The 14,677-nt window shown below is 39.7% G+C and overlaps 1 protein-coding gene across 11 annotated transcripts in view; it reads right to left on the bottom strand.

The window, feature by feature from the left end:
* The window catches only part of dock7 (dedicator of cytokinesis 7), a 58,913-nt gene that overhangs the window by 2,756 nt on the left and 41,480 nt on the right, over window positions 1-14,677 (bottom strand). For 3 of the 11 annotated variants that reach the window (XM_088926857.1, XM_088926864.1, XM_088926867.1), the window contains 15 exons: window positions 14,521-14,656; window positions 13,962-14,058; window positions 11,865-11,882; window positions 10,423-10,519; window positions 9,915-10,049; window positions 9,156-9,308; window positions 8,379-8,537; window positions 7,454-7,554; window positions 7,053-7,245; window positions 5,942-6,085; window positions 4,669-4,800; window positions 4,004-4,018; window positions 1,088-1,222; window positions 908-997; window positions 268-504 (listed from right to left, as the gene is read on the bottom strand). In XM_088926857.1, the coding sequence (XP_088782983.1) occupies window positions 268-504; window positions 908-997; window positions 1,088-1,222; window positions 4,004-4,018; window positions 4,669-4,800; window positions 5,942-6,085; window positions 7,053-7,245; window positions 7,454-7,554; window positions 8,379-8,537; window positions 9,156-9,308; window positions 9,915-10,049; window positions 10,423-10,519; window positions 11,865-11,882; window positions 13,962-14,058; window positions 14,521-14,656 (1,842 nt within the window). The remainder of the gene's footprint in view (window positions 1-267; window positions 505-907; window positions 998-1,087; window positions 1,223-4,003; window positions 4,019-4,668; window positions 4,801-5,941; window positions 6,086-7,052; window positions 7,246-7,453; window positions 7,555-8,378; window positions 8,538-9,155; window positions 9,309-9,914; window positions 10,050-10,422; window positions 10,520-11,864; window positions 11,883-13,961; window positions 14,059-14,520; window positions 14,657-14,677) is intronic. The other 8 variants (XM_088926862.1, XM_088926865.1, XM_088926868.1 and 5 more) reach the window with 5 other exon arrangements.

Below are 14,677 nucleotides of genomic sequence, written 5' to 3'. Positions count from 1 at the left end.
TGTGGGGAACGTATTGGCACACTTTGGCTACCATCGCATCATCCAGGTGGGGCTGCACATTGGTGGTGGTGGAGGGGAGTCCCCATTACCTGTAAAGCGCTTTGAGTGGAGTGTCCAGAAAAGCGATACATAAGTGTAAAGAATTCACAAAAGTTTACCTTTATATGTAACACATTTTCTAACCATTTATGCCTCTTTTGTATATTGCACTTCAGCCATCTCTGTAACATTTCATCTGTGTAGAAAAGAAAATAACAAAGGGCTTGCCTCTTCTTTGTGGATGACGTTAATGCGCGTCTTGATATAGGGAAAGGCATGGGAGGTGGTCAGGATTGTCTTGCGTTTGAATTGCTCGTGAAGTTCACCATGAGCCCGGCCGTCCAGCGTAAAGGGTGTGCAATACACGAAGCGCCGCAAGTTGTAGTTTTTATCAAAGTATGTTATTCGATCTTTCATTTCGTAAGTGTCAAAGTAGGGCTCCACATACGTTATCTGAACGAATGCCTGAGAAGAAGAAAACAAATGACATGAACCTAAAGGGTAAATCAATCTGTGCTTTATCATTAAATTGTTTAAAACATAGCAAAGCATTAAGCTTAGTTTGCAAATGCTTCTATTTCTCTTCAAGCAAAGTACTACATGCGTGTACACCTGCTCAGATTTAGTACCATTCGACAGAAATGCTCATAATCTCTGGCTAATGTTTGCCTAGATTATCTTCAATTTTCACAAGCATTCAACTGCTTATTAGAAACCAATCTAATGTTCAGACAAATCACAATGGCGTTAGAAAAGTCTAACACTGGAAATCCCTAAGATAATAAAACAATCTGAAATTGATTTGTTCTTTTATGTTCAGATCACCTATAAAAAAAATCAAATATGAAAATTGGACCAAGTCCCATACCTTGTTTGGATCTAGTTTGCATTTGTCCACAGGATTGGAGTCCTTTATGACTTCCACTTGGTCTTCTCCAAACCTTTCTCCGTAAAATCCCTTCATAAAATCAAGGGCACACATTTAGTGCCAATAAACAACCAACACATTTTGAGCAACACATTTCAGAATTTATTTTTATTTCTTTACCTCCAATCTGTGAGAAATTTCTGCAAGCTTTGTTATTGCCGGTTCCTTGTAAACAAATTCTTGTTCATCCAAGTCTCCAAATTTAGATCCATAAAACCCAACCCGGAAATATGTGCCAAACATTCTCTTACCATCCTTTAAAGCAAAAGCATATTGATCAGCCTTTTCAGTGCACAACACCATTCATTACAATCACTTATTGTCCTTTACAACGTGTAATTCTCATTCTGTATATAAGCTGCAGATGTCAAGACTGGTTCCTAATGTTTTTTTTTCCATTATGTTAATTACAAACAGATTTAAAGGTAAACTGTATCAAGGATAATAACACCATAAACAGTTATGAAACACATAAACAGTTTACCACAAATGGGTGCACAGATAAAATGCTGAAAATACGTGTTACAAGTCAGATGCTAAGCAATGTGCTTTACCCTGTTACACACTGATAAAGTAGAGGTGAGAGGGGTATGTAAACTTGCAATTTTACCATTTTTCTTTCCAGTAACAGTTGTACAATCTATGTACTACGTCTGAACTATTTTTCCCAACATTAACTGATTTCAAAAACATTGTTAACATATAGAAATCCCTCATATCTATATAAATAAATATTGCTATAATCTTAATCAGAATTTGCTCTGAAAACTAACGCTCATAGTATTTCACTTCCAATACTCATTAAAAAAAACAGGCAACTTTCCATTTGTCCATTCAAAAGCTTTCTTGCATGCTTTTACTGTACATATTATTGTGGCAAGACTGTTTGATATTTTAAAACTTCAGTTAATTTCAAATAACACCTTATTTAAACTTACTCAAATTTTTCATGATATAATGCATACGGTGAAGACTTTTTGGAAATCAATCATTTCAAATGTTTTCAAATGAGGACTGCAATGACATTTTTAACGAACGAAGAAGAAATTGAAATTATGTGGTTTATTAGGAGCTTCTGCCGAATTTGCTGACCAGCAAGTCTGTTTTCTAGCTAGATCTAAGATGACTAAGTTCACAATCATTATCATTTAATTAATCAGAAGTGCTGCACAGAACAACTTTACCACTGTAACAGCTGAGGCTCAAAGGTGACTTGAGTTTGTGTGTGTGTAAAAAGTCACATGATACCCAGGGTTACTCTGTAATTAATATCAGCCTCAAAAAATGTCTACATACACAAAAAAAAACAACATTCATTCACAGTAGGAAAATAACTGAAGTTTTCTGGAACCTTCTTTTTTGAAAATCAGTTTTGGCTATTGTGAAGTAATTTCAGAAAAAAAAGCGTTATGAAGAATAAACAATGACCCTCACAGTCTTAAATAATGCATTTACTTTACTAAGGACAGGTATGCAAAAAATATACAAACAAAAAAAATGGAGAGAGAAAGCACCAGAAGAATGGTGACTAGTTGACAGGAGAAAGCGAGTTGCTGTCTGAGAAAGGAGAGAATTTGGAAGGACCAGAGGTGTCCTTCCTGAGGTTAGGTAGAATAGAATAAAGGAAGGCTTTAGTTCTGTGAAATCAATATCCTGAATAACCAAAGCTTTAAGAGTTCCCAGAAAAGCAGATGAAGGAGACCCACACAGGCAATTAAAGATGAACTTGATTAAGCCTTGGCAGGAAAAAAGGAAAGGTGGAGACAGGTGGCTGTTTAGCATGGTAAAGTACACCTGCTGTTCAAAAGGTGTGAGCTGTGAAAAGGAGGGTTGTGCAGTGCATGTGTACGGGCTGAGCCAAATCATTTTCACTGGGTGCCTATTTCTGCGACATCCCAAGCAGATCATTTGCAGTTTGAATTTTTTTCAGGACACACCGTCCAGACCTTTATACCCTAAAAGAATGCTGTGACATTTTCACTGCCAAGTCAAATCAACCGTAGCCCAGCTTTAGCTCAGCCCCTCACTAGTTAATTGCATTAGGTGTCCATAAAGTAACAGAAAAAAACCCTCAAACTAGGAACTTACCACAACACACAATAATTAAAGTGGGAAGGAGGGGTCAGCAACCAGGGGAATCAGAGGAGAAAACAGAAAGTACTTTAATCAGGGCGAGGAACTTCCAAAAAAGGCAAAAAAAAAAACAACCAAAGAGAAACAAAAGGCAGCAGCTACAGCAAATGAACATCAACAATGACAACAAAACCGAAAAAATGGTGCAGAACAAGAGGAAACGAACCAAACCATGCTGTTGCTACTAGTGGAAGGCAAGCATACTAAGCACAGCAACAGAGTAAGTCCAGAGGAAACAGGGCTCAGAGGAAACAGACAGGTGCGGGAGTCTAGTGTTTCTCTTTACCATGCAATACACCACAATGTACAAAGAAAGAGGTTAATAGGGGGAACGCAGATCTGGTCAAAAGAACAGTTCAGGGGTCGATTTTAGTTTAAATAAAACTAAAAAAAAATAAAACAAAAATTAAACCATGTTACAAATCAAGGTTCGTCAATTTATATGGATGCACGTACAAATAAATTGCACAGGTTCTAGCTACTATGACTTCATTAGCCCAAATAAGTACAACTGTGCTACTTTTTTTGTGTCAGGGGAGAAAAGGAAGGGAGTGGGGTGGGATAGGGGGTCTTAAAATCAAAATGGCACTTAAATCGAACCCTGTGGTTGAGGATGAAATTGATGGAGACAGGAAACGTCGGATGCCAGTGCTGGTGAGAGGGTCAAACACTAGTGATGATGGAGTGATTCATTCACCAAGGCTCTTCATTAGTGTGACACTTTGGAACCCATGCATTGCCTGCCAAACTGTCACGTTAACACTGTTTCTGGCTGCTGTCTGTACATCACAACAGCACGATGAACAGTAAAATCAGAGGTTAATGGACTGTATTCACAGCAGAGAGCAACATGACACCCACAGCTAGCACATGTGGGCAAGCAGGACTATGAACACAACCTACCTCCCAGCCTGTACTCTGTGTAACAACAAAGTAAAAAATACAGAACAAATAAACACACAATCACATCACGGCAAATAAACAGTAAATTAGATGTGTGAGTGAGGCTTCAAATCGCATTTAAATACAGTCTCAAATAACATAGAGCCCTTGTTTGTATGTCCTATTTCTAATCCTTTTAATGCAGGATAGACCGAACAAACATGCCTTCTGCAAAGGTGTTAATAACAGTATATATTAGAAAAATTTGAAAAACACTGCTAAGCTGTGTGCTTTGACTAAATGTTGCTTATGTCATTTAGATTAGAAAAGCATGCAAAAGCTTTCATACTGTGAAATGCACCAAAATATGAAATGTCCTATCTATGTTACATTGATGACAAAATGTGCACATATTTTCAAAACTATACGCTTGTAGTCTATTACAGATGTGCAGAGACCTCTAAGGCTGTTCATTAATGCACTTACATACAACAGCACCTGCAAGAAACTTGCGTGAACATTCAGAAGTGAAATTAAATGAGGATAACTCTTAAAGACCCAGAAACACTGCTTCTGCTAGAAATACTTTGGTTTGAACAAACTTAAAAAGAGAAAGAAACCAGTAATGCTTTTTATATACTATCACTATGTGTCCATAATATCCTATTTAAACAAGAAACGTTTACCTGATGGACAATTTTGCCAAAGGCTTCCTGCAGTTTACCATGTATTGTGGCAAGCTTCTTGGCATCCCTGTTGGCCTCGTGGATTGGAATCAACACTTTATAAACCTCGTTTACTGCCTCATACATTCCAGCCTACATAATCACAAAGGGAAGACAAACAAATTGAGCATTTTAATGGAAGACATTTCAAAGACTGATTCATCTTCTCATCGTCATAAAATGGAAAACACTAAAAATTCAGGAAACGGGTAAAAAGAATTAGGTGTTTAAATTCTGACATTTTTTCCCCACTCTAGGCAAACAGTTTAAAGGTATTTTTTTATTAGAATTTTAATCTGAGGAAAATTATACCATACACTAATACTTTTTTAATATTGTGTACAGTTTTGCTTCACAATACAAAAACATGACCAGATACATTCCTAATGCCGTACTCTGATTGGCTAAAGGAAGTGAATTAATTCAGATATGAAAAAACTGACAAAAGCACTGACAATATCAACACATTGGAATTAGTAGCACACCTGTGGAGACTAAGGGGACATGCATTTAAATGTGAGAATAGGAAAGACTAATTTTACACAAAGTGTTGTGGGAGTCTGGAACAAGATACCCGGTCATGTTATCAAAGCCAAAACCCTAAATTATTTCAAGACGCAGCTAATCAAGAAGAGGCCATTTAGCCAATTCTTGTGCTTGTTGTGTTTCACACAATGAAAAGTTAAAAATGACATTTTTCAGTATCCTAACCATCGTCTAGATTGGCACCAATCAGCACCTGACACAACCACAAAATTACTGTGCTAGTATAAGCACTATAGGCTAAGATTCAGTAACAGCTCTGTTGAACTTTCAAATCATACTAACTAAAGAAACAAAAAAGGGTTACTTTTAAAGAACACTTACACATTTCCTTCATCATTATTAATAAAAAAAATAGTGGAAATGCAAGTCAGTGAAAGGCTGTTTTCCAAAGAAAAAAATAATGGCACAAATATTGTCTCTTAAGTCTCAGATATAAGAGAGTCATTTTTTTTTGTCCAAATAACTCTTTTTGATATCGGCATCCTCTCACTGGCAGTACTCCTCTATCGTCTCTTCGTATCCAGTACCCATTCTAGTGGATGAAAGAAATTATAAAGGTAGAAATCCCCACTTCTAAATGAAATTCGGACTCGATGCCGAAAGGTGAGACGGTAGGGTGTTTTTGGACTAGTGAAAATAAGGAAGTCTGCAGGACGTCAGCGCGGCCCACCTGGGCCCGAGTTCTCACCATGGAGAAAGACGCTGCCGCCTGTTCCAGCAGCCCCACCAATCCGGCCTCCGTGAAGTACTTCCCTGAGCAGATCCCCTCTTCGTCTGGCGAAACCACGTCATCCGACACTGCCGACTCCTCCAGCACGTTCGAGGAGATGTTCTGAAAGAAAGCAGCTGCGCTCCAAAGGGCTGTATGCCATACAGGACAACCGCATTGTGTTTTCAAAGCCAACACCCTCAATTATTTCAAGAAGCAGCTAACCCAGAAGAGGCTATTTGGCCAATTCTTGCGCTCGTTGTGTTTCCCACTGTGAAAAGGTAAAACTACAATTTTCAGTATGCTAACCATTGTCTAGATTGGCACTGATCAGCACCTGACACAACAAATCACTGTGCTAGTATAAGCACTATAGGCTAAGATTCTTAATAATAATAATAATAATAATAATAATAATAATAATGTTTAATAATAATAATTGCTTACACTTATATAGCACTCTTCTAGACACTCCACTCAAAGCACTTTAATGTTAATGGAGACTCCCCTCCACCACCACCAATGTGCAGCAGCCACCTGGATGATGCGACAGCAGCCACAGTGCGCCAGAATGCTCACCACACATCAGCTATCAGTGGGGAGGAGAGCAGAGTAATGAAGCCAATTCATAGAAGGGGATTATTAGGAGGCCATGACTGGTTAGGGCCAATAGTGTATTTGGCCAGGATGCCGGGGTTACACCCCTACTCTTTTCGAGAAACGCCCGGGGATTTTTAATGACCACAGAGAGTCAGGACCTTGGTTTTATGTCTCATCCGAAGGATGGCGCCTGTTTACAGTATAGTGCCCCCGTCACTATACTGGGGCATTAGGACCCACATGGACCACAGGGTGAGCGCCCCCTGCTGGCTCCACTAACACCTCTTCCAGCAGCAACCTTAGTTTTTCCCAGGAGGTCTCCCATCCAGGTACTGACCAGGCTCACACCTGCTTAGCTTCAGTGGGCTGCCAGTTACAAGCTGCAGGGTGATATGTTAACTTTTAACTTTTAAACAATGGGATGCTGACACCCCAAGCCAGTAGTTAAACTGCAACAGGATCTCTGGCAATCTCCGCTTTGCAGCCCTACCTGGAAGGTGACACAGCCCACAGGCAGGTATTTGCGGTCCTCCAGCATGCTGAGGTACTCAGCCACCAGGGCAGCGGAGTGGACCAGGCACTGCGCTGCCTCCGCGTGGTTGTTCCTCTCTGAGTGCTTCCCAGCCATGTTCTGCAGCCAAGTCAGCCGGAGGTCCGGAGATGTCTGGTAACCTTTGGCAATTCTGCACACGTAGAGTAAAAACACTCACTCTCCTGCAGCACAGCGAATGTGGATTTTAATTGCCTCTCTCTGGGATTATCCTGGCACGAGTTGTCCTTGCTTATTCATGCATATCTTACAAAAAGAGTATCTGTAGCTGGGAAACAAATACAAATTCCTTTATCATCTAAACTGACCACCCTCCGCTTCTGCCTCAAATGAATCCATACCTATACATGAGATCAATCAGCATTTCTGGATCCTCCTGGTGCTCCTTCATTTTCACCGTATCAGACAGGATCATGTGAAGGTTAAACACAAGATCTTGGACCTGAAAACAAGATATGGAAACCAGCAAAGATCACCGCATGTTGGGCAGGGGGTTCTAAAAGACATTTAGAATATAAATGTATAATGTATACCAAAGGACTATAAAATCAATTAAAGTCAAAGCACTTATCTCCTAACTGGCAAGGAATCCTGCTTCTGGATTATTTAAGACAACGAAGTCCTACACTAGTCCTCTAACCCTGGTTCACCTCATCTTGGGAACCTCACAGCTCTGAAGAGCCAGATTCTTATCACTACCTTTCCTGTACAGTATAGGAAAAATTAGATCCCATGCAGGCACTCTCAAAATATGACTACCTGCCTCAGCCATTCGTAATTTGGGATGCAGCTCCACACATGAGTTAGCAAAGCTCCCCCCACTGAAAACACCAGATGCCCAGTAAGTCCTGGGAGCATTGCTGTGTGGCACGCCAAGGAAACCCTGGCCAACTCACGTCTTCCCAAACCTGGCAGCTTGTATCAATTGTGCTCTGCTGCCTGGAGGTTCTCAGTTGTAGCTGGAGACGGACGGGGTCCAGTGGGCAAAGTCTAGACTTCAGAGCTCCAGATGACTCTATTGTGGTCAGTCATTCAGACTTCTGACAAATCTAGAACTACCCTGATCACCAGTTCCTTTTTCGGGTTAGTTGTAATCAGAAAGAGCAAAAGATATTCCCTGTCCTGCATTTAAAAAAAATGCGGGAACGAACGTTGCACTGCCCCACTTCTGTTAGTCCAAGATCATCCAAGCATTGGTCTTGGCCATTGAACTGAAGACCTCCCCCCATGTTACTTTAATAGGAATAAAAAAACGTGACAAATAACCTGATCAGGAAATGTTGTTTCCCTCAGTTCCAAATCTTCTTCGGCATAAGTGAGAATAGTCTTTAGGGACCGCCTCAAGTACTCTTCATTGAAGTTCTGAGATGTCCCCACTAAAGAGGACAGGGACATGGTCACCTGCATTTTCACTCTTGCAAAGTTCTGGAATACAAGGAAAATAAACAACTGATCACCAGAAAGACTCATTACTTACATACAGCTGTATGCAAAAGTTTGGGCAGCCCTGGTCAAATTGCATATTTTACTGAATCTCTAAGTGAAAAGAAGGTAACAACCTCCGCAGGGTACAAACTGAAACATATGACATTTCTGCACATTATAATGCACAATTACTGTTTATTTGCTGAATTAAACAGATAGAATAAAATAAAACAGTGAATGTGGCATGTGCACAAATTCAGGCATTCTGTCAGTCAGTACTTACTAACACCTCCTTTGACAGAAATCAGTTTCTCAAGTCTTTCTATTCTTGCATAAGGAATGTTTTCCCACTCTTCCTTGTAGAACTGCTCTAGTTTAGAAATATTCTTCAGTCTTCTTGTCTGCACTGTATGTTTGAGATTTCCCCATCATTCAGTCATGGGAGATTGAGAGGTAACTTTTTTAAAACCTCTGATTTCATAAAAAAAGTGTAAAAACTAACTAAAACCACCCACAAAACCATAAAACAAGCACAAAAAAGACTCCCATCTAATATCACACCGAAACAAATAATAATGCACGTGCTGTCGGCCCAGGGACTGCGGGCTCTGCACTCACGTTGCCGATCTCGAAGTTCTGCCTCATGAGCAGGTAGAGCGAGGCGCTGGCGTGGGAGCGGATGGTGCCGATGCTGCTGCTGCAGTTCCTCAACAGCCGCAGACACAGGTCGGCGCACTGCTCCGTCTCCTCCTCGAACAGCAGCTCCGGAAACTGCGGATGTGGCGGCGCGCGGACGAGGAGCCCCGTCGGTCAGGAACAGCGGGAAGAGCCAAAAAGCCATGCATATAATTGAGCGTTAGAGCTGATCAGCAGTGTCAAACAGAGACCTCACTGCAGTGTAGAACCTTGTATCTGTTAGATCCTTTACTAATGAAACTGGTTTGTGTAATTTCCATTGTCAGGAACCTATATTAATGCATGTACCCAGATATATTTAAGCCTACATGGATGTTAAGTATAAAGATAAGGCTGTATTACAAGATATTAGGCTTGTAATATTTTAACATATCCAGATATTCCCATTTACAAAGTAGAAGTACTTCTCCTTGATTGCAAGACAAAGCTCTTTAATGAAGAGCCCTTAAGCCGAAGAGTATACACTAGGGGTGTCCAATCCTTGTCCTGAAGGGCTGCCGTATCTGCAGGTATTCTAGGTCTCTTTTAAGAGCTCCTGAAGAGCTCAAACTGTCATACTGGTCCAGTTAAGCCAGTAGCCAGCTGGCTGATCTCATTATGAGCCGGGATAGAATGAAAAGCAGCCAACACGCCCGCCCTCCAGGATCTGGACCAGTACACACAGTGGGAGGCTGTACAGACCTTCGAGACGAGGGCTCTCTGTGTGGCAAAGCAGTGCTGCAGGTAGAGGGCGCTCTGGTTACAGGCCATGCTGTGCAGCAGCACCTTCAGCACCCCGCCCAGGACACTCTCCTTCGACTCGGTCACCGACACCGTCTGTTCGACAGAGAGACAGTGTCAAGACAGACAGGAAAGAGTGCTGCTAGTTGATACTGCTATTTTTATATCCCAGTTGAAAGTATTTGGACAATGGGCCCACCTTATCACATAGGCCTTTGTTACCTTGTTAAACTGTATTCAATTTTAAATCTAACGGACTTATTGGCAAAATTATGTTGAGTGTGTAGATAAACATATAATGGATACAAATCCAGATAATGTAGTTGTGAGTTTCTTTACAGTTCAATCTACCGGGTGTCTCAGAGCAGATTTTACAACAAAGAAATTGGGGTCATCAAATGTCCAGTTGAATTCTGACCATTTAAAAAAACACATATTTGTTAACGTACAAAGGCTTTGCATACTGTACCTGTACAATAATTTCCAAGGTGTCCAAAATGATCAAATTGGCTTCTGTTGCCAGATTGCCATCGATAAGCGCTTCATGTTCTAGCTCTGCTCTGGTTCTGTTACATGGACAGAAAGGCTCCAGTGAAGTCATTTTTAAATAAAACTGCACACAAAACATTTGGAGATAAGAATGCTTATTTCTCTGATTTTACTGTTCAGCGCTAAAAAGTGATATTTCATATCGAAACAGGAAAATAACCACTGTAATTCCTAAATAATTCCAATGTATGTACGGGTGTGATACAATGGGCTACAAACCTAACGGAGGATCCCGGCTTCTTCCACTGCCTATGCTGTCATTAAACCTGCACAAAACAGCTCTTGTGGTTTAAAAAACATATCCCACTTCTTTAATCTGATGTGGAGTAAAAACCAACTCAAGCTCCCCCAAGTTAAGAAGCAGAAATACAGCAGTGACTTAGATTGGGGGAACACAGCACAGCACTGAACGGCACATGACTGCTCTGCAAAGTCCCATGCACACACTGCAGCAGGGGGTTCAGATAACAAGGGACCAGAGAAAAGCCAGGACTGTTGCCCAATAAACCTGAGAAAAACAACATGCTGACATTCATTTTAAAGCATGTTTCAATTTGAAAATCATTCATTCCCTCTTGATTTTTAGATTATTATATACTGTACCTTATTATTAACAATTTAAAGACAATTTGATACTTTGTTCCAAACAAAAATGAGACATCATGAGCCTGTGCATTGATTTTTAATTTTAAAAGACCATTTTGCAGTGCTGGCATTATCTATGACATCAGTTTTTTTTGCTATTAATTTATATATTAGATATATTTTGCAAACTTCACACTGCTCCTATTATTATCGTACATTTGCAGTATTTTCAAGATTTTAAGGTTTTTAAATGGAACTTCTCTGACAGGTGTCATAACTTCCTTGCAATGTAAGTCGGCATATTTGATTTACATCTTGTTCTGTATCATAAGGCTTTGAAATCCTAAGAGGGCATTTTTAGCTGATTCAATGCCTGAGTAAACAAAGCTTATATTAATTAAACAGGTGTATTCCCCTAACGCCTTTTATATCACAAAGCTAGTACTTCATATTCTTTAAAAACAATTAAAATCAACTGTCAGCACAAAAAGAATTTCACCAGTGCTGGCTTGCCAGGAAGTTATAATTCCCAATCTAATTCACAAAGGGTAATTATTTATTTTTAAGGTATACAAGGGCACTTGGGTTTTCAGATCAGTTCAGAATCACACACAAAGCATGTCAATGTAAAAAGCAAGCATGGTCTTTGGATTGGTTTAATGCACAACACTGAAATCAAAACCCAGGTAAAATGTAGGAGGGTAGGAGACAGGGAGGGCTGCGATGTGGGGTAAAAGCAGAAAAAACAGAGCATTGCACACACCAGCATTACAATACCTGACAGCTTTCTGGCTCCTAAACACACAGCACATGTGAAAAACACAATTACAGGCATGAGTTACGACTGCATTGCTATATACAACAATGCATCTCTCAAGACAATTCTATTACCTGCACAGAAATGGATCTAAAACTGAATGCTTTTTGACTAAACCTTCTCCTACCATATAAGCAGGTATGCTCCCCAAAGAAAATGTGCACAAAATACTAGGAATATGTCAGTGTTTTTAATCTAAATTGTTCATTTAAACCCATTAACCATCCAACACATCATCTGGGGATTATTTCTTATTCTCTTATTTTCTTGTGGCAATCTGTGTGCTTGTAAAACTAGCAACTGAGGAACATTAAACCTGGTATTTTAACTTGAGTGCCAATTGATTCCCCTGTTACGAATTTATCACATAAGATTTAGATATATATTAAGCCGATATTCTAACTCACAACTCTCCAGATAATTAAAAAAGACTCCAATATATTTTGTAATAAATGGAAAGCTAATAAACCTAAATGATAATTAATCAATGGTGCCTTAAAAAATATTCACCAGCTTCCAATGTCATCTCATTTTGAATTACACATACTAAATATTTATTTTTAAGTGAACATTTAATCGAAACTTGAAAACTCAAACGTAGCACATTTATAGACTAACAGACTTCAATGTCAACAAAGAAACTGCAAAGAGAACTCCAAAATTAAAACATTAACTTCTAAAAATGTGTGTACATCAATGTGTGTAATTCAATAAAACTGAAAAAACTTTGAAGAAGGTGAATAATGTAGCACAAGCACTGCTAAACTTTTTTATTTTTTCATTCCTTTCTCTGCAATAACCATAAATTCCATAACACTAACATCAAAACTTGAGAATGATCAGAGCCAATAAGAATCATGCACTACTCAACAGGTACTCTGTTTTTTTATTTTTCATTAACTACAACTAAAGCTTGTTGTTTGCTATCTTTAATGTCTCCCAAGACATACCTAACAATGTAGGAATAGCAGCTCAGTGATGGTGAACAATATTATTAGTTTGGAACAAAACGCAGACTACAGGGAAAAACAGTAAGATACTGTGCATTGTCAGGGTAACTCAGGTGGACCATGTACAGTATATGTATGTGCCTAAGTGGTACAGAATAACATTGAAACAAGGTCACAGATGTGGACTACATGCAACATTTTTCAAGTGTACGCTTCTATGAAAGCATGAGTGGGCGCAAGCAAGATGACAGAATTGAAAGGAAGTTTGTGATGCTGCCACCCCACCCCTAGCCCATTTAACACGGTTCAGCAATCCAGCAGTTGTGTGCCAATGTGACACTACATCACCTGTCCTGATGGGTTCACTGGGAGGCAACCAAACGTAACTTTTAGCAACATTACACTTGTAACCTTAAAAAAAGTATGAATGTGGCTGAGGTCCAACCATTTCTACTGGTACGTGCTTGGAAACCAAACAATAATACTGGTGTGAACCCCTAAAGCTGAAACAAAATACAAAACATGTTTCTTTGCAAGGCTTAATACTGCCACGTCTCATTGAGTAAATTAAAATGACATTACTCTTGCTTTTCCAGATATGCCCAGTGTTTTTGTAACAATAGAAAGAGACTGTGAAAAGAAAAATAATATTGTCAGGTAGCACACGTATCAGTGAAACTTCACGTTCCTTAGGAAAACTTTGTTATCTTTGTAAACTTTGTTTGATTACTTAATTCTTAACTATATTCCAGTAAAATTATCATCCCATATAATAATAATATACTCATAATTTTTATCCAATATGATTCTAAGGCACTTGAAATGCAAGAGGGACACATTCATCACAGAACTGTCTCACCCTCTTACTGTAGGTAATGTTCAACAATCTCACTACAGAGAAGTTAGGAGAAGAAGAGAGAAAAACTGCATAAAATGGCCAGTTTGTTGAAGCTTAAGCCCAGAGGGGAATTTAGGATGCTGGGGTTAATACCCCTACTAATTAAACTCTTACAGTCACAGTATAACATGAATTTCTACTGCTGATCTACAGGAGGATAGGGAAGCTTGTCATGGAAACATGTAAAACATTAGGAGAGGCAGTCATACTTGTCTAACTTTTCGCTGTTTTGACGCCAATGTGTCATGTCTTTTCTCCACCTCAGGTTTTCCTGGCTTCCAAAGGCACTCCCCGACGGACTCCTCTCTGCAAAAGAAAAGAAAATCCTCATTCCACTCTTCCAGTTTATTTACGGCACAAGTAAATAAGCAGCAATTCGACATTCTCATAACAAATGCACCACAGTGGCCTTAGCCAAAACAGTTCGCTCATGAGCTGGTAAGTTCGTCAATTTTTGGCTAAAGCAAAAGTGTGAAAAAATCAAGAACACGGATTTTCACCGAAAACAACTTGGCCACTTAAAAGGGGCTCTATTTTAAGAGAGAGCAAATTTTGCAATGGAGCTGCAGGGTCATTGTGTTATGTAGTTACACTGGGTTTTGGTTTGAAAAAGTTGTAAAACTAGCACTAGTTGTTCACAGTACGGAAGCTACATGCCACCACGTGTTATTGTGGCCATATCACAAAACCTATCCAGGTGCAACTGCACAGGAAGGTTCACAAGCACTTTTAGAACTAGCAGGCACGAGGCAGAGAACTGTAACCCACCCAGCTGTCCGCGGCTGCGGCGCACCATTTCCTGTCGGGCTCCAATGCTGCCCAGGATCGCTTCCTCCAGCTTCGCCTTCATGTCCTTTGACTTCTTAAACGTCAAACTGTTCATCCTTTCAAAGGCTTTTTTCCCCTGCACGGTAAGAGAAAACTG

The sequence above is a fragment of the Atractosteus spatula genome, chromosome 11, assembly GCF_055471065.1.
Source record: "Atractosteus spatula isolate fAtrSpa1 chromosome 11, fAtrSpa1.hap1, whole genome shotgun sequence".
NCBI classification, from domain to species: Eukaryota; Metazoa; Chordata; class Actinopteri; order Semionotiformes; family Lepisosteidae; genus Atractosteus; species Atractosteus spatula.
The sequence above is the reverse complement of the archived record's forward strand: the minus strand, read 5'-3'. Positions and strand labels throughout refer to the sequence as shown.